This window comes from Podarcis bocagei (genome assembly GCF_964188305.1).
Source record: "Podarcis bocagei genome assembly, chromosome: 12".
Lineage (NCBI taxonomy): Eukaryota > Metazoa > Chordata > Lepidosauria > Squamata > Lacertidae > Podarcis > Podarcis bocagei.
The window spans coordinates 5253030-5272737 of record NC_138137.1 but is presented as its reverse complement, the minus strand read 5'-3'; the positions used below and the strand labels follow the sequence as shown (position 1 = coordinate 5272737).

At 42.2% G+C, this 19708-nt stretch overlaps 3 protein-coding genes across 7 annotated transcripts in view; 2 read left to right on the top strand and 1 right to left on the bottom strand.

Moving 5' to 3' along the window:
• The window catches only part of CDK13 (cyclin dependent kinase 13), a 37547-nt gene extending 26496 nt beyond the window's left edge, over window positions 1–11051 (top strand). The window contains exons 10-14 of the mRNA XM_081165092.1: window positions 392–508; window positions 1680–1811; window positions 3731–3930; window positions 5537–6127; window positions 8271–11051. Coding sequence (XP_081021218.1) covers window positions 392–508; window positions 1680–1811; window positions 3731–3930; window positions 5537–6127; window positions 8271–9118 — 1888 coding nt within the window. The 3' untranslated portion in view covers window positions 9119–11051. The remainder of the gene's footprint in view (window positions 1–391; window positions 509–1679; window positions 1812–3730; window positions 3931–5536; window positions 6128–8270) is intronic.
• Window positions 11052–14931: 3880 nt separating this feature from the next.
• On the bottom strand, window positions 14932–17973 carry MPLKIP (M-phase specific PLK1 interacting protein). Its single transcript, XM_081165259.1, has 2 exons — window positions 17606–17973; window positions 14932–15440 (listed from the first exon to the last, which is right to left on the bottom strand). Exons 1-2 carry the CDS (start codon window positions 17942–17944, stop codon window positions 15234–15236), a joined length of 546 nt encoding a protein of 181 aa, XP_081021385.1. The 5' UTR covers window positions 17945–17973; the 3' UTR covers window positions 14932–15233.
• The window catches only part of SUGCT (succinyl-CoA:glutarate-CoA transferase), a 304201-nt gene continuing 299939 nt past the window's right edge, over window positions 15447–19708 (top strand). For 4 of the 5 annotated variants that reach the window (XM_081165186.1, XM_081165185.1, XM_081165189.1 and 1 more), the window contains exon 1: window positions 15447–16986. In XM_081165186.1, coding sequence (XP_081021312.1) covers window positions 16827–16986 — 160 coding nt within the window. In that variant the 5' untranslated portion in view covers window positions 15447–16826. Of the gene's footprint in view, window positions 17103–19708 lie in introns of all 5 variants that reach the window. The other variant, XM_081165188.1, reaches the window with a different exon arrangement.

The window sequence follows — 19708 nt, the reverse complement described above, 5'->3', positions numbered from 1 at the left end:
TAGAAGAGAACCGCTCCTCTGTTTATCTTTTAAAATGCAATAGCTTGATGTAAAGTCAGAGAGTAACCAGAGTTACCATTTCACCAGTTTCCAACTTTGATAACTTAACTGTACAGTTAATATTAGCTAATAATAACCAATGTTTTGAGTTTCATCAAGTCTCTTCTCCACATCACCTTAATAGGCCTAAAACCAAATGGTCTCTTCGTCATGGGGTATTCTTATTTGCCAAGTTCATTATCTTTGTATTTCTCTTCAGTTGCTTTATTTAAGTTTATAAGGTTCCAGGCTAAGGGAAATAGTCATCACATTCTCATTTTGATTCAGTATTTTTTACTCGTACCTTTTAACCTTAATATCTACATGCATTCATTCAATGTTTTTCATACAGCCGCATATGTGGGAGTCCTTGTCCTGCAGTATGGCCTGATGTGATAAAACTGGCATATTTCAACACCATGAAACCAAAGAAGCAGTATCGTAGAAGACTAAGAGAAGAATTTGCTTTGTAAGGAATGAGCTACTAATTCTGGTTTTTTTCCTTCATTGATTTTGTTGAGTCAGAATTTGGCTTCTGTTTTGTCAAGCTATTAAAACTGTGCTCTTAATATTCCCTTGATGCGTCTGCAATTGGTACAGTTCATAATATTGTTAATGCTGGTCTGTTCTTTTTCATGGATTCTACCCTCCCAGTATATGGAGTATGTGCCTGTACAGATCCATCAATCTATATATCCATTAACTCTAGCCAGGAAGCTGGTACTTGTGCCCCTTTCCTTAAGGGGAGATTTTTAAAAATTATGTGCATGCTTTTAAAACTTATGAAAGGATTCTTAAAATTTCATTTTATTCAGTTACTTTGGAACTCCCTGTAACTTCCAAAGCAAGGATATTATAGATAGAAAGAGTTTTCCATTCAGCTGGCTTCAATTTTGAACTGTTCTTTTAGTTACTGTGTGTCAGCTGAATGGATAAGCCAGCAGGGCTATCCAGCTTTTCCATGCTGACACAGCAGACATAGGTGAGGTATGGCAAGCACATAGAATGCTACAGGTGGGCTCCATTGGCACGCTGCTTAAAATGGTCCTAACATATTAAGAAAATTAGGCAAAAACATTTATCCCCAACATCTAGTTTATATTGTGGAAAACAATCATGAGAACCCTCACATGCTATCTAAGGCTTATTCATTTTTTCTAGTGGTCCCACTTCTTTGCAATCTCCATGTTTGGAAATGTGACACCTGTTTTAATACCTGCCTCTCCTGATGCTGTTGAAGACACAGGAATTCTTTTTGTAAACCGCGTTGATGTTTATGAAATATGGTCATGTGCTGTAAATTGCAGTTGTGCCTAAGTTTGTTAAATTTCTAAGATGCTTTGAATTTGCTCTTCTAAACCCAGTTAACTTTGAAATATCCTGTTTTTGTAGTTGCATTTTTTGTTTTTCTGCAAATCTGGGAACTGCCACTGAAAAGCAGCATATAAATGGAATTAAATTATAAGCCTATGCTGTCAAAGGAATTCAAATTTGTCCTGAAGTCTATAGCATGGAGTCCTAATTGTACAGTAAATTATAAAACTAAGTTCACCAAGCCAGTAAGTTAGAAGAGGTGGTTGAAAACACACAAAATTGAACTCTGATGAGAAATTACATCACTTTATTCATCTTCTTGACAGTATTCCCGCAGCTGCACTAGATCTCTTTGATTACATGCTTGCTTTGGATCCCAGCAAGCGCTGCACAGCTGAACAGGCACTTCAGTGTGAATTTCTGAGAGATGTGGACCCTTCAAAGATGCCTCCACCAGAGTAAGTACCCCTCTCTAGAGTTCATTTGCTACAGAAACAATACTTTAATACTTCAGTTCTACTAGCAGGTGTCCTGTGATGCACGTTTTCAGTTTTTCTGCAACTGGGTGTGTGTATAAAATACATTATGAGCATACTGTTGGAATGATGCTTCTAAACTTCATAAAACTTCCAGCATTTAATGGCTCTACAAGTAAGGAGTGTAGCTTTGGTATACAGTTGACCCACAACTTGCCTGCATCTAATTTGTGCAAGTTCACTTGTTAACACTCTTGGCCGATCAAAATAAAACAAAAGTGTGTGTATCGGGGGGTGTGTGTGTGTGTGTGGGGAATAGTGGCAATCTCACCTGCCATTGTACACACTTTGGGCAAGCATTTGGAGGTGCAGGGAGAGTATGTTTTGACTATATGTCATTTTGGCCTTAGGCACTGTCCCTAGGACATACCGTATTTTTCGCCCTATAAGACACACTTTCCCCCCTCCAAAAATGAAGGGGAAGTGTGTGTGCGTCCTATGGGGCGAATGCAGGCTTTCGCTGAAGCCTGGAGAGCGAGGGGGGTCGGTGCGCACCGACCCCTCTCGCTCTCCAGGCTTCAGGAAGCTATCCGCTAGCTGTGGGAGACCCAGCTCTCCCAGGGCTAGCGGAGAGCTTGCCTGCACCCAGAAGCTTGGGGCGCGCTGAGCTCCGCAGGCCCAAGCTTCGGGATTAGCGCAGCGGTCCGCTAGCCCTGGGAGAGCTGCGCGGCTCTCCCAGGGCTAGCGGAGACCTTGCCGGCACCCAGAAGCTTGGGACGCGCTGAACTCCGCACGCCCCAAGCTTTGGGATTAGCACAGCGCACCTGGGGGGAAAATATTTTCCCCCCCCCTTTATTTCCCCCCCAAAAAACTAGGTGCGTCCTATGGGCCGGTGCGTCCTATGGGGCGAAAAATACGGTAACTCCCGTATAAGTTGAGACTGCAATACCTGAAGGACCACCTCTGCCCATGCAAACCGTGACTCTGTGTTCCTCACCTGAGGCCCCTCTTCTTGTGCTGCCTCCACGTGAGGTCTGGAGGGTGGCAACACGAGAATGGGCCTTTTCTGTAGTGGCTCCCTGTTTGTGGAATGCTCTCTCCAGGGAGGTGAATAATTTCCTCTTCAATCAGGCCTTCTGCTAATTAATATTCTACAGACTTATAAATGTCTCTGTGGGAAAGGAGAGTTATTGGTTTGCTGTTTTACTTGTTTAAATCGTGCGTTTTATTCTATGGGGGGAGAGACAGACCCTATGACTTCCTCTGAACAAGCAGGTTCATTCTTGAAGCCAAGGTTTGTTCTTGGCTTAGTCCTTGTAGAAATAAACTATCAGTGTCTATTTGTATGTAACACAAAGCCTGTTGCTCTGTGGTTTGTTTCTCAGTTTCCGTTAAGGTAGAGTGAAGAGAGCTTGATTTGAGCAGTTGACATGAGTATGCTTCATATGTACAAGACTGTGGCTTACTGCTGCATGTGAATGGGGCCAGTGTGCTTCTTCTGCACACATGATGGAGAAAAGAACAAACTTGAAAAGATAATGTACAGGCACACACACCCCTTTTGTTAACTTAAAAGAATTTTGGCTACATCTAATGTATGAGGAACATGACCAAAAACATTTGCCTAAATGAGAAAGTTCAGCTGAGCTTGGTACCAAGATACCTCACATAGCTATTGAGTGGTGGAATTCATACCTCGTATCTTATTGCTGCAAAGCTCCTTAACAGCAAGTATTATCCTGTGTCGAACAGTTTTATTCCTGGTTTTTGTTAAGAAATGAAGGACACTGCAAAGCAGTGCCACAAGTTCAAGAGCCCTTGGATGTTTTTGTTTCGGGTATGAGGTCTTACTGACTCATCACTAAATCTCAGATGTTATGATCCTTTTTTTTTTTTTACAGCCTTCCTTTATGGCAGGATTGCCATGAGCTATGGAGTAAGAAGCGCAGAAGGCAAAAGCAGATGGGCATGACCGATGATGCAACTAAAATTCCAAGGAAGGATTTGTCCTTGGGAATGGATGACAGCAGAGCCAACACACCCCAAGGCCTGCAGACCTCTTCTCAACTGAAAATGCAAGGCAGTTCTAACATAGCACTTGGTCAGTAATTTCTTATTGTTTAAATTCATGTACAGTTTCCCAAACAAATCTGCAGGGCAATGAAATTTAACTTGGGGTTTTGTAACAGTTTTTCTACAGGCAACCTGTGTATGTGCAGTCACATTCAGCTTGGTATATTTCTGTTGTAAGACAAATGTGGGTATGTCCCATTGACTTCATGTGAACATGTTGCAGGAACTGACACCTTTGTAAAGAAGCGACTTGTCACCAGATACCTTTAATGTGTCTGCATCTAATGCAGGGGTCGGCAAGGTTTACCTCCCCTGGGCTGGTTCACTCCTGCGGAGATCGCTCCGTGGGCAGGATCGCGTCGGCACAGATGCGATTTCCGGCACCGCAGAAGCCAGTCCCCGCTCCACGCTGTGCGGGGTTTAGCGCGGGGGCTTGCCAAGCGGGCGTCTTGGTTCAGGGGTGGCTCATGGGCCGTTTAAATGACCCTCATGGGCTGCAGGTTGCTGATCCCTGATCTAATGTCTTAGCTTCATTATCAGATTTGCCCAGTCAGCCTTGAAAATAATCAAGAGGAAAGGAAGATTGTTCGCTTTACCTTTTATTGTTGCAGCCCATAAAGGAAACAATAATTGACATATTTTTGTGCCAGACACAGAGAGCTGATCCCATAGGAATTTATTGTCCCCCTTCTTTGCCACTGGAATATTTATCTATTTTATTTATCTATTGCATTTATATACTGCCTTTTTCTTCCAAGGAGCTCAAGATGGTGTACATGGTCCTCATTTCATCCTCACAACAACCCTGTGAGGTAGCTTAGCCTAAGAGATTCTGACTGGCCCAAGGGAGCTTCATGGCTGAGTAGGGTTTCGGACCCTGGTCTCACAGGTCATGGTCCAACACTAACCATTACTCCACGCAGGCTCAGAGTGTAGATCATGCTGAATATGCATATTATCTTCTAGCAGAGAAGAGGGCTTACACAAAATGGTGGTTGGCTCTGCATAGTCACCTGGTGGCAACAAGTAATTTTTTTAGCTTCTATCTTTGTGTGTGCCCATTCAACCACCCACCATAGCCTTTCTGGGCTATTCCATGATTTCTTGCCCTCATGTCCATTATGTTCAGTGACAGGTAGACGCAGCAAGCTGAACAAGAGGTAAGGTCATTAAGGATAGGGAAGTGTGGTTTTGCAACCAGACAACTAGGAATGTTTAGGAAATGGTGAGAGAAAACCATTCAAGCATGTTTTCCTTTGTATGTCAAAATTTATTTTCAGATTATGTGGTCATTTTGCTGAGATAGTACCTTTCCCCAAGTGTAATGTACAAATTCATTTAATTTTTCTTGTTGAAAAACCCATCTGTGCTGGTGAATGCAAATATACACCTGATTTATGAGCTTCAGGTATAAGAGGAAGAGAGTGAAAACTTAGAACAATTACTGTTCTGTGAGTTTGGATATAAAAGGAAAACAGAAACTTTCATTCTCTCCCTCTCTAGAGTGTGTGGGATGCTCATTATGATATTCTAAGCCAAGGTTTAGGTAAACATCTGAACAGTCATTGTCAATTAATTTTGCTTTGGTCCTTACCTATGGTCATATTAAGCACCTGTTTTTGTTTTGTTTTCAGTGAAAGGAGGCAGTGGACAGCCACTAAATCAAAATGAAGTGGCCATTCTCCTAAACCTGTTTCAGTCTAAATCCAGTATTAACATGGCACAATTTGCTCAAGTGCTGAATATTAAGGTGAATCCTGAGACTGAGCAACAGCTGAATAAAATAAACCTTCCAGCTGGCATTTTGGAAGCAGGAGAAAAACAGACTGAGCAGGAGCAGCAGCAGCCGCCACAGCAGCCGCCGCCACAGCAGCAGCTCCCACTGCCTCTCTCACCGGACCAGGAGCCTTTAAAACAAACTGCAGCCTCTTTGCCTCCTGCGCAGCCAGCTCAACTGACCCAAGCAAAGGTTGACACTGAGGTCACTCAAGCAGCTGTGCAGAGTGCGTTCACAGTTTTGCTATCTCAGCTACTAAAGACTCAGCAAGTGAAGCAAAAAGAAAACTTGTTAGAAGAAAAGGAGAATGGATCAGGAAATGAGATGCTATTACATCCCAGGCAACCTCCAGAACCAAGTACGCCTGCGTCTGGTGGCACCTGGGAAGATGCAGAATCGCCAGTATCCATTTATCCCCATCTTATCAAATCATTATATGCACATGCAGGTAGGAGAGAATGTCTTTACTTGTTATGTGTTTTTTCTGCTGCTACTCCTGTCAAAAGTGGGTAAATAGTACACTATTCTATAATGAAAATGGTCTGACATAGGCCCTTGTAGCAGAAGCTCATTATTGCAGTATAACAGCATAAAATTGGGACCTGGCAATGTAACCTTTACAAACGGAGGCTGGAATCCAGGGAGTTGTACTTTTACAGTGGGGTGTTTTTTTCCCCCCTTTGCAATATGGCATAGGGGCTTATTCTATAAGCTTTTGACACCCTCCTCACTTTCAGAAATGGTTTGGCATGCAGCATGGGGGGGCTGGGGCTCATTCGAGCAAAACACGTCCTGACAATCCTTTGGCCTGCAAAGATCTTTTGATACTAGCCTGGGTGTAGCTGGTTCTGTTCCAGCCAGTGTAGTCAAAATTCACTGCCACATGAATAGCAAGGTATACAAATATTGAGAGTATATTAAAATAGAGCAAAGTCTTATAGTGATGTTTCATAGTCACTCATTAGATGCGCTTATGGGACATGGGTGGCACAATCCGCATCATGGGGTGAGCTCCCGTTGCCCTGTCCCAGCTTCTGCCAGCCTAGCAGTTCGAAAATACACCAGTGCAAGTAGATAAATAGGTACTGCTGCAGCAGGAAGGTAAACAGCATTTCCGTGTGCTCTGGCTTCCTTCACGGTGTTCCATTGCACCAGAAGCGGTTTAGTCCTGCTGGCCACATAATAATAATAATAATAATAATAATAATAATTTTTTATTTATACCCCGCCCTCCCCAGCCAAGGCCGGGCTCAGAGCGGCTTACAAGCAATAATAAAAACAAGATGAGTGATTACAACTTAAAAACAAAAATAAAATACAACATTAAAATAATGGAACATTAAAATATTAAAATGGAGCCTCATTGCAGGAGAAGGAAAAGAAAAAAGAAAAAGGGGGCGGAGGGAATCAAATTGGCTCCAAGCCAAAGGCCAGGCGGAACAACTCTGTCTTACAGGCCCTGCCGAAAGAGATCAGATCCTGCAGGGCCCTGGTCTCATGAGACAGAGCGTTCCACCAAGTTGGGGCCAGTGCTGAAAAGGCCCTGGCTCTGGTTGAAGCCAATCTAACTTCCTTAGGGCCTGGGACCACTAGGGTGTTGTTATTTATGGACCTTGAGGCTCTCCGTGGGGCATACCAGGCGAGGCGGTCCCGTAGGTACGAGGGTCCTAGGCCGTGAAGGGCCCTGAAAGCTGTCTGTGGACAAAGACCAGCTCCCTCGGCCTGAAGTGAGATGAGTACCACACCCCATAGTCACCTTTGACTAGACCTAACCAACCCTTTAACTTGTGTGGTATTCATTTTCTTGTTTGAGAAGGTCACTTACTTTGCTCCAGACAAAGTAATTCTTTCCAATGGAATCAATGAGGCTTTAACTTAAGCCCCATTGATTTTAATGTGACTACAGCATGACAGAATGCTCCAGCCTCTGATTGACATGCTGTAGGAAATGTACCGTATTTTTCACTCTATAACACGCACCCGACCATAACACACATGTAGTTTTAAGAGGAGGAAAATCCGTAGGCATGCCACCCATAGGCATTCCCTCCATAACACGCACAGACATTTCCTCTTACTTTTTAGGAGGAAAAAATTGAGTGTTATGGTGCAAAAAATACGGTCTTTCTGTGATCAAACTTAAGACATTCAACAACGTACTCTTGATCTGTTGTTTGATGAACTGATACAGTGGTGCCTCGCAAGACGAAATTAATCCGTTCCTCGAGTCTCTTCGTCTGGTGGTTTTTTCGTCTTGCGAAGCAACCCTATTAGCGGCTTAGCGGATTAGCGCTATTAGCGGTTTAGCGGCTATTAAAGGCTTAGCGGCTATTAAAGGATTAGCGGATTAGCGGCTAAAAGGCTATTAGTGGCTTAGAAAAAGGGGGGGGGAGCGGAAAAAAAATCGGAACACTTGCAAGACATTTTCGTCTTGCAAAGCAAGCCCATAGGGAAAATCGTCTTGCGAAGCAGCTCAAAAACAGAAAACCCTTTCGTCTAGCGGGTTTTCCGTCTTGCGAGGCATTCGTCTTGCGGGGCACCACTGTACGTGGTTACAGATCTCATTCTGAATTCTTTAAAAATCCATTTAGGACAAGAGGACTTGGTCAGGCAACCTGAGATGAGACCCCAGACGCCAGAGGAACGACCTCGCATCTTGCCCCCAGACCAGCGCCCCCCTGAGCCACCAGAACCACCACCTGTCACTGAGGAAGATCTTGATTATCGGACAGCGAACCAAAACCTGTCTTCACTTAGTAGCTCTTCAGGGATGGATCCTCATGCTGGAGTGAAAGCAGCTCTTCTACAGCTGCTTGCTCACCATCAGGCTCAAACAACGGAGGAACCAGCAACATCTAGTATGGATTTCCAATCAAGAGACTCTTTTGTAGCAGGTCCAGATTATAAGGATAGTTTTGGGTCATCTACATTCTCCTCTGCTCATTACAGCAGTAGTGATGGAATAGGAAGTGGGTCATCTGGGACACTAGAAAGGGGAAACTTCATTGGAAATTCAGATGTTCAACCCTTGGAGACCTACAGTACTGCTTCATCTCACTCTAGTGGTGCCCCTCCACCTCCTGCCTTTTCAGAACCATTTCATAGCTCAGTAACTGGTTATGGAGACATTTACCTCAACACTGGTCCCATGCTATTTAGTGGTGATAAGGACCATAGATTTGAATATAGCCATGGTCCCATCACAGTTCTGGGTAACAGTGGTGACACATGCACAGGGTCTGAAAGTACTCATTCCTTGTCCTCAAAGACACAGAACTATAGCTATGGAAGTAATTTACAAGAACCCCCTGGCAGTGTTAGCCACATGCATGGACAAACGTGGACTTCTCCTGCCCAAGGACCTGGATATTCACAAGGATACAGGGGACACATTAGCACATCCAGTGTCAGAGGACGAGGCAGAGGATTGCCATATTGAGCATCTGTTTCTTTCTTTTTCCCTCAGGCACATCGTTTTTACCTGGAAAGACTTTGTAGCTGTGATTTCAAAGCAGCAATCCAATAGACTTGAATAATGTTAATTCAACAGCTTTATTTTTATGTGGAAAAGGGTCTTGCATACAATAAGAAATTGCTTACAATTCATGCTGTTCTGAGAACCAGATAATTGATTGTACATCTTTGCAAATTCTAGCTATAAATTTTATATTTTGGCAGTTAAGTCGATGCTAAATTTAGGGACATCAGCTTTTTATGGCACATTGTCAGATCTGAACTATGCACACACTTGTGCTTTTTTTTGTAAGTTTGGACCAACTTTTATGTAAAAATTTTACAACAATCAAAGCAGGGCACTGATTTATTTGGTATTTCTTTTTACAAAACTACCTTTTAGTCAAAAAGTCACTGTCAGTCTTTGCACTGCTTTCAGTGTTATCTGTGGAAGGAGTTCTTTGTGCTCATTTCAGACAATAAAACACAGTCTTTCTTGATATAACAGTTTTATACATATTTGGGCATCGATTTGATTTACTTTCAAAGTCATTCGTCCAGTAAAATATCCTGTCCATCTTCCCAGCGTTTGTATAAAAACTGTTTTACTTGAATGGTAAGTGCCTTAACAATGTAAGCTTAAGGTCTGAAGAACATTTCATTAAATTCAAAAGGCTGTTGGAAGGTACTTTGTAGTTTGATACAAATATTTAATATTTACACTACATTCAGAGTAAATTATGGACAAGGGGAATAGATGGCATTCTTTATGGGATTCTTACAAGCAGTTAGAAAAGTCAAATTAGAAAAACTTTCTCTTTCCCAAATTACAACTATCCCCTTAATGAATTAAGTGAAGAAAATTGAGAATGTATGGACAGTAATGAAGAAAGGTAGGTTTCCTTCCATTTTCTGTAAGAGCTCTTATTCTAATTCCTTTACCAAATAAAAGTTAGTGTCCTGTTTTATCCAAAATAGTCTTTTTATTAAAAAAAAAACAGAATAGCATATTGTTATATCAAATTAACAATAACTAGTTTTGTGTTGGAAAACTGACACCTGCTTTTTTTCCACATAATTTGCTGCAGAATGTAACCAAAGTTACATAACCAGCATTTAATGCAATGAAATTAATAGGCAGTTAAGACTTATGAAAACTGGGACTGTGCCAACCAATTCTGTATTAAACTATTCCACTAACTTGCTACTTGATTTGAATCTGTTTTGAAAATTCATCACATGTTCAGTCTAAAAGCAAAAGATGGTTCAAGGAAGTACCACTCTGGCTCCAAAGATGATAATTTCCAGCAATATAAAATTGTTCTGTGAGGATGAGACGCAGCCAGGAGACTGGCTAGTCTTTCTGTGTACTGAAATGTTTTTAAATGACCATATTGGAAAAAGAGTTCCCAACTGATTATCCAGTTGATAAGTTAGTGCACATGTAGCCATTTTCTAAATATGTAATGTTTCTATGAACAAAATTACAAATGTAGTCTTGTCAGCTGTGACTTGAATCTTTTAGAAGCAAACCTAACATTGTCTGCTTCAAATTCTTGACTTAAGTGAATATTGCTTTGTAGGGTGTCAAATTTGTTGGAACTCCCCTGTAAATATGACATTGGTCATCTGCAGTATCGTTTAGAGAATCCTGACTGAAAATAAAAGCAGCTAAACTGGAAGAAAATACTTAAGCTTAACAGCTTGTGTTGACGCATTTCATATAGAAGATGCTGGGTTTGGAACACATCTTCCTCAATAAATCAGTTTAGTAAAGGCCTGCTCAAAAGTGAGTAAAAACAGCAATAGCGCTATGCTAAAACTTTTAATTAGTTAGTATCCTACCTCTTCCCACAGTTTCCATTCATGCACAATCGAGGAAAATAAAGATTGGTTCAGGTCCAGTTCTCTGGATTTCATTTTCTGATTGTAATTTCTGGCGCTGCATTGGAGCCCATTCCAAGTGGCTTCCTGCCTTGGACAATACTTTCCTTTGGGCATGTGGAAGAAAGAAGGGGCTCCAGTCTAGGCAGAACCCGTGGCTTTTTAAGCTCCCTAGAACATGTTGTCCACCCCACTTAATGCTACAGAGCCAAAGGGGAATCTATATTGGCAGTTTCAAAACTTTGGTAATACTTGGACTTGTGGATGTTGCTGGACTACAACTTCCATCATCTGTAACCACAAGCCATAATGGCTTGAGGTAATGGGAATTGGAGCTCAACATTTGGAAGGCTATAGGTTCCCACACCCTGTTATAAATACATGTTTGAATCAAACTGTTCTGATGTTCCCAAAATCCTGCAAACATGGACAAAGGCCAGCCTCTCCAAGTCAAGGGTTCAACGGCTTCTTGATGTAGGCATGCTCTTTTGAATATTCCATAAATCTGATGGAATCTGCTTCACTAAGGAAACAAAATCTAGAGCAGGGTTTCCCAAACTTGGGTCTCCCAACTGTTGTCAGACTACAACTCCCATCATCCCTAGCTAGCAGGATCAGTGGGAATGTATTCCAAAAACAGTTGGAGACCCAAGTTTGGGAAACCCTGATCTAGAGAGAGGTGCTTTGGGGATTCCAGTTCTGACATCAATATGTCTTCAGGAATAAGTCAAATATAATTTCATACAAGGGAAACTTTATAGATTGACCTAAGAGGGTGGTAAACTACCTGGTCAACTGCCTTTTTCAGTGTTCTTCAATTTTCTAAACCTTAAGAGAAGATAAGTAAAATGGCACTCTGTAGCACACTTGCTAACAAAAGCAGGCGGCAAAGCCTTCAATACAAGGAAGCCATCTTTCTCTGTGCAGAAGGTAAGTAGTCAAGACATCCATTGGCACCTGGAAGGAAGCATTCCTCTGTGTAAGAAATTACTAGGAAGCATTTTTGATGTAATTTTGAGGACTGGTAGAATTCAGATTCTTCACTATTAAAAACTATAGCCTAAATATAAGAAGTACAGACTTGGGAAACACACGAATGACATACAAATGAGCTATGCTTAAGATTATATGTTCCACACTAGATTTTTATAAATTAGTAATAAGGCTTGACAGAAGTAATGTCACCCTGAAATTTATTACCTTTTACCTGTGTCTCAACCCAAGTTGAAAAGGATGCAGTGCTTTTTTCCTCTTTCCAAGGTTTCTTCTACATTCTTTGTTCCTTAATGACACTATGGGACCCTCCATCCTGCCTCCTTACTGGTAGGCTGAGAGGGATTACGCCTAGGAAAAATTTCTTTATTATTGCTGAATTACACTTAAGGTTAAATATTTGGGGATAAATATTCCGTACAGAAACCTCTGCTTATGCCACCTCACCCCTTCTGGAGCTGGCAAAAGCTTGCTTTTAAGTAGAGACAGCACTGTGATTGGTGGAGATTGTATAAAGTTGCAGGGACTGCCCTTTGTCATCAGATTGGTGATAATCTTCCCTTCTCATCTGATCTGCATGGATTAGTTCAAGAAGGGGACCTGTGTGTCTGTGTGTCACAGCAGTTGTTGTCATGCAGTCCCTCGAGGGCTGGCCAAAACTGAATGCAAACCTCTGGGCAAAAAACACGGGTTGTTTACAACCCTTGACATAAACAGTAAACATGTTGAACATCTTCATAATGCACTTGCTTATAATTTAGCCTCCACACACCCTCAGTTTACCTTAGCCTTTCCACCCTAATTCTCTTCTAGTGGATGGTCCCTGGAGGATTCTCCTTCCTTGGAGGATTTTAAGCAGAGGTTGGATGGCCGTCTGCCGTGTGTGATCTAATTGAGATTTCTGCATTGCAGGAGGTTGGACTTCCAAATCTACATTTCTATGAGACGTTGAAAATGGGTTAGTTTAAGAACCCAACAGTGTTTAAGGCATACCTTATTCAATAGCGTGGTAGCTGCTATCCACACTGCCATATAGCACCTACTATTTGCATTAGTTGTTTCCTGTAAATCAAGTTACCTTGCATTAAACTCAATTGTAAATCATTTTTAATTGCTTCTCAAATGATACAGTTGTATTAAATTCAGTTTATTTAAGAATAATTTGGCTTAAAAGGAGAGATTACTCACATGAATTGGCTAAACAAGTAGAAGGGGGCTGCAGGTTCATTGGAACACTTAAAATCCACCAGTAACATAGATGGCAGCTGTTCAAATGTTGCAGCTCCCATGTGATGAGCTGCTAGTTGGCAATTTCCACAGCCTTATATTGCATATAAACACAAGCTTTAGTAGTTTAAGATTATATGTTCTGAATGCAGGTTCTTGGCACTGCTAATTGCTTACTCAAATTTCAGAAGGCTAATCTGGTTTCAATGACTAGCAAATGCACGTGACTCATGAGTAATCATACCGGGAAATGGGATGTGTTTATTGTGAAAAGACTTGTCCCAAAACAATGTAGAACTGATGCTTCAATTTCAACAGCATCTTTATTTAAAAAATAAAAAATCAAATCAAATCCATACCCTTTGGGAACATTTTGTATTATAGAAATCCAAAACAGTTGGTTATTTGATTTCTAAAAAGTACTAAACCTTAAACTGTGCTGATACACTTTTACATACATGCCCTCTGTAGCTTTTGAAGTTCACAATTTAGCCTGTTACACAGAGAAAGCTGCATCATAGGCATTGGACATTGTCCAACAGCTCTGTACGCAAACCTCTAAATTCTTTTTTAGAAGTAAATTTATTTGGGGGTGAGCTAAAAAAAAAAGTGTTGTCTGAATGCACCTCTAAATTATATGTATAACCAACTCATTGCTAGATTTCCTTTCCTTATTAAAATATTTAATTCCTCCATTAGATTTAAATTAGGAAAGATGTGAATGTTTATACTTTCCATTCCTGCTGGTATAGCAGCAGTAATATAAAATAAGTAGTCCAGAAGTTATAAGCACAGCTGGTGAATAAATCCACCATGAAGGCTACAGAAATAAAGTCATGAAAAGCTGCATTTTTTCTAACTGAAGCAAGTCCAGTTACTCAAGTGTCTACAAAGCCAAGTAGCACAAAATGTATTCTTGTGAGGTTTCAAAAAATAATCAGACTCAAGTTAGTTAAAGATTTTGCACTAACTTATTTCATTCTCTATTAAATCTGCTTTTGAAATGTAGAGCAAAAACCAAACTAGCAAAGCCCAGAAGGTAACATTTGAAAAACTGACAGAAGCAGTGTCTTTATCAGGTGCACAAAACTTACTTGCCCCTAGGTTTACCCAGTTCTACTTAGTGGCTTATTTAAATATGGTAATTTTTGTATGCAGGTTCAACATGGATTTTTATAAGGTGGTCTTTTGTTACAAATTAGTAAAGTTTTGTTCCCAAATAGAATTTTTCAAATACGAAAATATACAGTGGTGCCCCGCAAGACGAATGCCTCGCAAGACGAAAAACTCGCTAGACGAAAGAGTTTTTCCGTTTTTTGTCGTTCCGCAAGACGAATTTCCCTATGGGCTTGCTTCGCAAGACGAAACGTCTTGCGAGTTTGTTTCCTTTTTCTTAAAGCCGCTAAGCCGTTAATAGCCGCTAAGCCGTTAATAGCCGCTAACAGCCGTGCTTCGCAAGACGAAAAAACCGCAAGATGAAGAGACTCATGGAACGGATTAATTTCGTCTTGTGAGGCACCATTGTATAGGTATAGATGACTTTCTGAACAGAAGAAGTTGCAAGATTTGCAATTCTAATGTTAAACAATTTTAGCATATATTGTATAATAGATTCTATAACCTGCATGTATTTACAGGCTGCAAGAAATTTCAGTAGCATTACCTCTAGTATGACTTAACAAAAAGCAGTAAGCATTTGTGAGTTTTACAAAACATTTACTTTATTTTAAAACTTTGTTCTAAAAATGTTCAAACCTAAAATATACCACTTTCTCAGGGTAATATTGTATAATATGGCATGGAAGAGATGAATATAAGAACCTTGACACAGACTGATTTGCTGGTGACTAAAGAATACTTTGCTCTCCATAGGCAGATGTCCCACTTCCATATGGTCAGTTCAAATAAAAGCATTTTCTAAGTTCTTTATTACTTGCCATCTTACGTATGAAGGTTGGCCCAGTTTTCTCACAGTTGTTTTTTCACTTGCAGAAATGTTAACTGAAATACCTCCCCTTTTTGCCAGTGTATGTGGTTTGATCACTGCTGTATTGCTGGTTAACATCCGTAACGGATATGGGCTCTAGGCCAGCCCAGGGGTCTTCAAGCATTGAAGGTTTGTAATAGTTTTCCACATCATCATTAGACACTCTTTTCTCTCTACCGTGTGGTGTTCCCAATGGGGTAGATGTCCTGGGTGATCCCTTTGAGAGAAAAGCCATGAGGAAAAGGAGTAAACAGTCTAATTAGATGCCGAGCTTTCAGAAGGTGTTCAAGACCAGCTAAATGCTATAAGTTATTGTTTTTCTTTTAAAACAAGTTTATTTTGTATAATCACTAGCTGTCCGTGTAAACAGATGTTTTAAAGTGCTGTGGTAATTTGTATTTTGTTTGTCTTAGAACATAATATAGTGTAAATTCTGTGACTACAGAAGGTGCAAATAGTAGGTCTGTATTAAAGCAAGTACAGAAGGTTATAAACAGCTGCATCTTTTAATGTTCAAAACAAATTGGCTGGTACTCAAGGGCTTTCAGTGTCGTGGCATTTCTCAGATTTCCATTTCTAGGTGCCGCTTGTGACAGTCTCATATTGCTTCAAGGGTACCCTGATTCCGATGGAGGCACAAGAGGCTGCAGTGGGAGGGAAGCCTGATAAATCCCTGTGTGTGGTGTAAGCCTTGTGAACAGTCTGTTGGATACAATTTATGTGAATGACAGCAAGCAGCCAACAATTGCAACATTTGTGTAATTCAGGTTTGGAAAGACCCAGGCATATGCTCTCTCAGGTGCAGGAGCTTCCTGCAGCCAATCAGAAACCATGCTTAGGTTTTGGAAGTCGAATGGACTACCCGAACTGATTCCATTTGACTTCCAAGGTACGACTGTATTATACAATACAAGTTAGATACATTCCAGGTAGAAAGCTCACAACATAAGTATCCATTTTAGATTCTATGAACCACAGCTACAGGGAGTGGATTATGTTCTATATAAATCAGTGGAATATAGCTCAGAAACTACGTTTCCCATTTTAAACTAGGAGCACTTAATTTTCAAACAACAAACTTTCACCAGTTCATCAATTTTCTTCCCAGTCTTGCTAAATTAACAGTGTCTTAATTTGGCTGGTTTGGAAAACAAGCACGTGTTATAATCCAATTATAGCAGCTCCTACTTATGAGTTCATTTTTGTTTTGTTAATTATTACTAAGCACCACTGGTTAGGTTTGATTTCAAACCTATTTAGTATTTCTTAAAGTTTAGAACTTGCATTTATCAGTTGGTCTAATAAAATGATTTTTCTTACTTGGCTCTTTGCTAATTGGTGTAAAGAGCCAACACTTGCCTCCAAGACTTTTGTGGCAACTTGGGCCTGCAATGGCCAGTGACACATATTTTTCAGAAAATCTTTAACTGGAAAACTTTCTGTTTGTTTCAGAAAACTTTCTGATGTTTCAGCACAGGAGTGCGGTTGGAACTCAAACTCCCAGGAATGATAGGAGCTGTACTCCACATCTGAAGGGCCACGCAATAGCCACCAAGAGAGGGATCAAATTCAACACATTTATTTTACTTGCATTTAGAAAACAATGCAAAACTTTGAAATTGACCAGCTTGTCAGATATTGTACTACATTCAATTTCTCCTCTCTAGTAACCAGGCTGCAGATGATTTGTCACCAATCTGCAAAACCGTCTCCCTCGGAGGTAGCGGACTCTCCTTCCTTGGAGGTATTTAGGAAGAGGTTTGGTGAGTTCCATCGGTCATGGATGCTTCAGCTGAGATTTTCCGGCATGGCAGGGGGTTGGACTAGATGACCTTGGCAGGGCCAGATTCAGGTTTGATGAGGCCCTCGGCTACTGAAGGTAATGGGGCCCTTTATATGTCCCGCTGTCCTTTGTCAACAACAAATTGTTGCTGCTTTTTGTGCTGAACATACAGTGGACCCTCCAGATATGAACTGAATTCATTCCGGGGGGTCTGTGCACACCCCAAAAAACTAGAGGTGCTGCTTCTGCGAACGTTTGCTGGGTTCGTAACCTGAAAGTAACGAAACCAGAGCGGCACAAAACTGGAGGGTCCAAATGTATGGACCTAATAGGTATCTAAAGCCATTTGCCCATAACAAAGTATGTATTTTGTCAAATCAATTGTCGAACTGAAATAGAATTAGGAAGAAGTATATTAATAGTGAATTGGGGGGGGGGCAAGAGAGTGGGGCCCTATATAGCTTATTTAGCTTATACGTAAATCGGGACCCCTTTCCACAGTTCTATTATTCCAATGGCAGAGTTGGAAAGGGTTCCCGAGGGTCATCCAGTCCACCCCCCCCCCGCAGCCATGGGATGGGACCCGGCTGCTTCCCTACCTGGCTGAATCTCCGGAAGCCCCCGGAGTGCGGCTGCTTGAAAGGCGGCTGCTGCTGCTGCTGCTGCTGGAAGGCTCCTCCTCCGGGGGACCTGCCGCCCCCGCCGTAGGGAGCGTAGGGGCCGCCGGCGGGGCTGGCGCTGCGGGGCCTGCGCGGCGAGGGCCCCCCGAAGTCGTAGGGCCGCGCGCGGTGGCCGTAGGGGGGCGTGTGCCGGGGGCTCCCGTAGCCCTGAGGGGAGCCCGCGAAGGGGGGGCCGCCGCCTCCTCCTCTGTCCGGGTGGGGGCCGCGGAAGCCGCCGGAGTGGGGGGGCGTGGGGGGCCGGAAGCCCGGCCGGTACATGGCGGCCAACGACCCGCGGGAGACCTTCCGGGGGGGCGGGGCTCCCGCGAAGCGGCCGCAGGAAGGTCCGCCGCCGCCAGCCCCGCCCGCAACCGCGCCCCGCGCCCAACGTTCCGCCAGAAACATGGTTCCGGCTCCCGCATCTGGCCCCATTTGCCAACATGCGGCTTAGCTAGGTACAGAGGCAGTGCCTGGTTTACGTATAAGCTTAGTGCCCCAATCTTTTGGGGCCCCCAAAAAAAAATTAAAGGGGAAAAATGGATGTACATTTCCCAAATATAAGATAAAAAACAAAATAAAACCTACACAACAGTTTTGTGTTGTTTAGGCTCCTATGATGTAAGCCAGGCTTTCTCAAGCTCGGCCCTCCACATGTTTTTGAGACTACAATTCCCATCATCCCTGACCACTGGTCCTGCTAGCTAGGGATCATGGGAGTTGTAGTCCCGAAACATCTGGAGGGCCGAGGGTGAGGAAGCCTGATAAGTAATGGGCCCCGCCTGCTAGCCTGCTCCCTAAAATATCACCGGTTTGCTCATCTCTCTATATAGGGTGCCTACATTCTGCATGTGCAAATGGCTATAGATACCTATTAGGTTCATAAATTACCGTGTAGCTTATATTCAACACAGAAAACAGTGACAATTTGTTGTTGACAAAGGACAGCTGGACATATAAAGGGCCCCATTACCTTCAGTAGCTTAGGGCCTCATCAAACCTAAATCCGGCCCTGCACAGAGCTTATTTGCTCAGCTGATTTTGCGGGGCATTTGACTGTGCACGGAGTCATCCACATGACACTGAAAACAAACATGGAAATCTTTTATGTGGCCAATTCAGCTCACACTCATAGGGTATAACTTCAGCCTAAAGGGTTGTTGTTCTTGTTAACTCCATTTAGGTCTCAACTGAGCCTGCAAAGGATGGCAGCCTCAGATTTGTTTGTACTTGTTAGGACATTTTAAGAAGTAAATGCCACTGAACTCAGGAGTTTACCTTCCCCACTAGACTGAGGTGAAACAGAGGATGGCATAGGGCTGAGGTGAAGCTCCCTAAATCTTGATTAAATTTGAACACTTACATTATCTTGAAATTATGGATGCCTTGCACCCAGAAGCTCTGGCACCCAAAAACAACACAGAGTTGTGACAATCTGGAGGGGAAACAGGTGGATATTTCGCCAGCATGTAGAGAGAATAGGATACATAGAGGGCCGTCTGTTAATTTTTGCTTTGTCAGGCATTTGATGAAAGGCACAAAGCCTTTGTCCTAGGTTAAAAAATAAAAAAGCAAAATAGTTGATGCCAGCTTTATAAATATATGTATAAATGTTGGCTGGTTACTGGGCAGAAAGATCCAAAGAGCAATAAAGAGCATGAAATTCACACTCGACTCTGAGTATATTTTACCTCCTCCTCTCCTACTCCTAAGTTTGCCCATCCAAGCAGGTCAGACCTTGGGGCCCTTAGCAAGGATTAAATGTCTTTTCTTTCTTGCCCGCTACTAATGTTCTTGTTTCTAGGCTCATGTTTCAATAGAGTCGTGTGTGTAGGTATCTGTATACAGATAGATGTGTATAAACATATATATATATATATATATATGTTTTGGTGTCTTCGGGTGTCTTCCCGTGTAAGAGTTGGGGTGTCTAGGCGACGTTTCGACGAGGTCTCACTCGTCATCTTCAGGCTGGTGCTTTCGGCTTCTTGTTACTAGAACAGAGCTCTGTTCTAGTAACAAGAAGCCGAAAGCACCAGCCTGAAG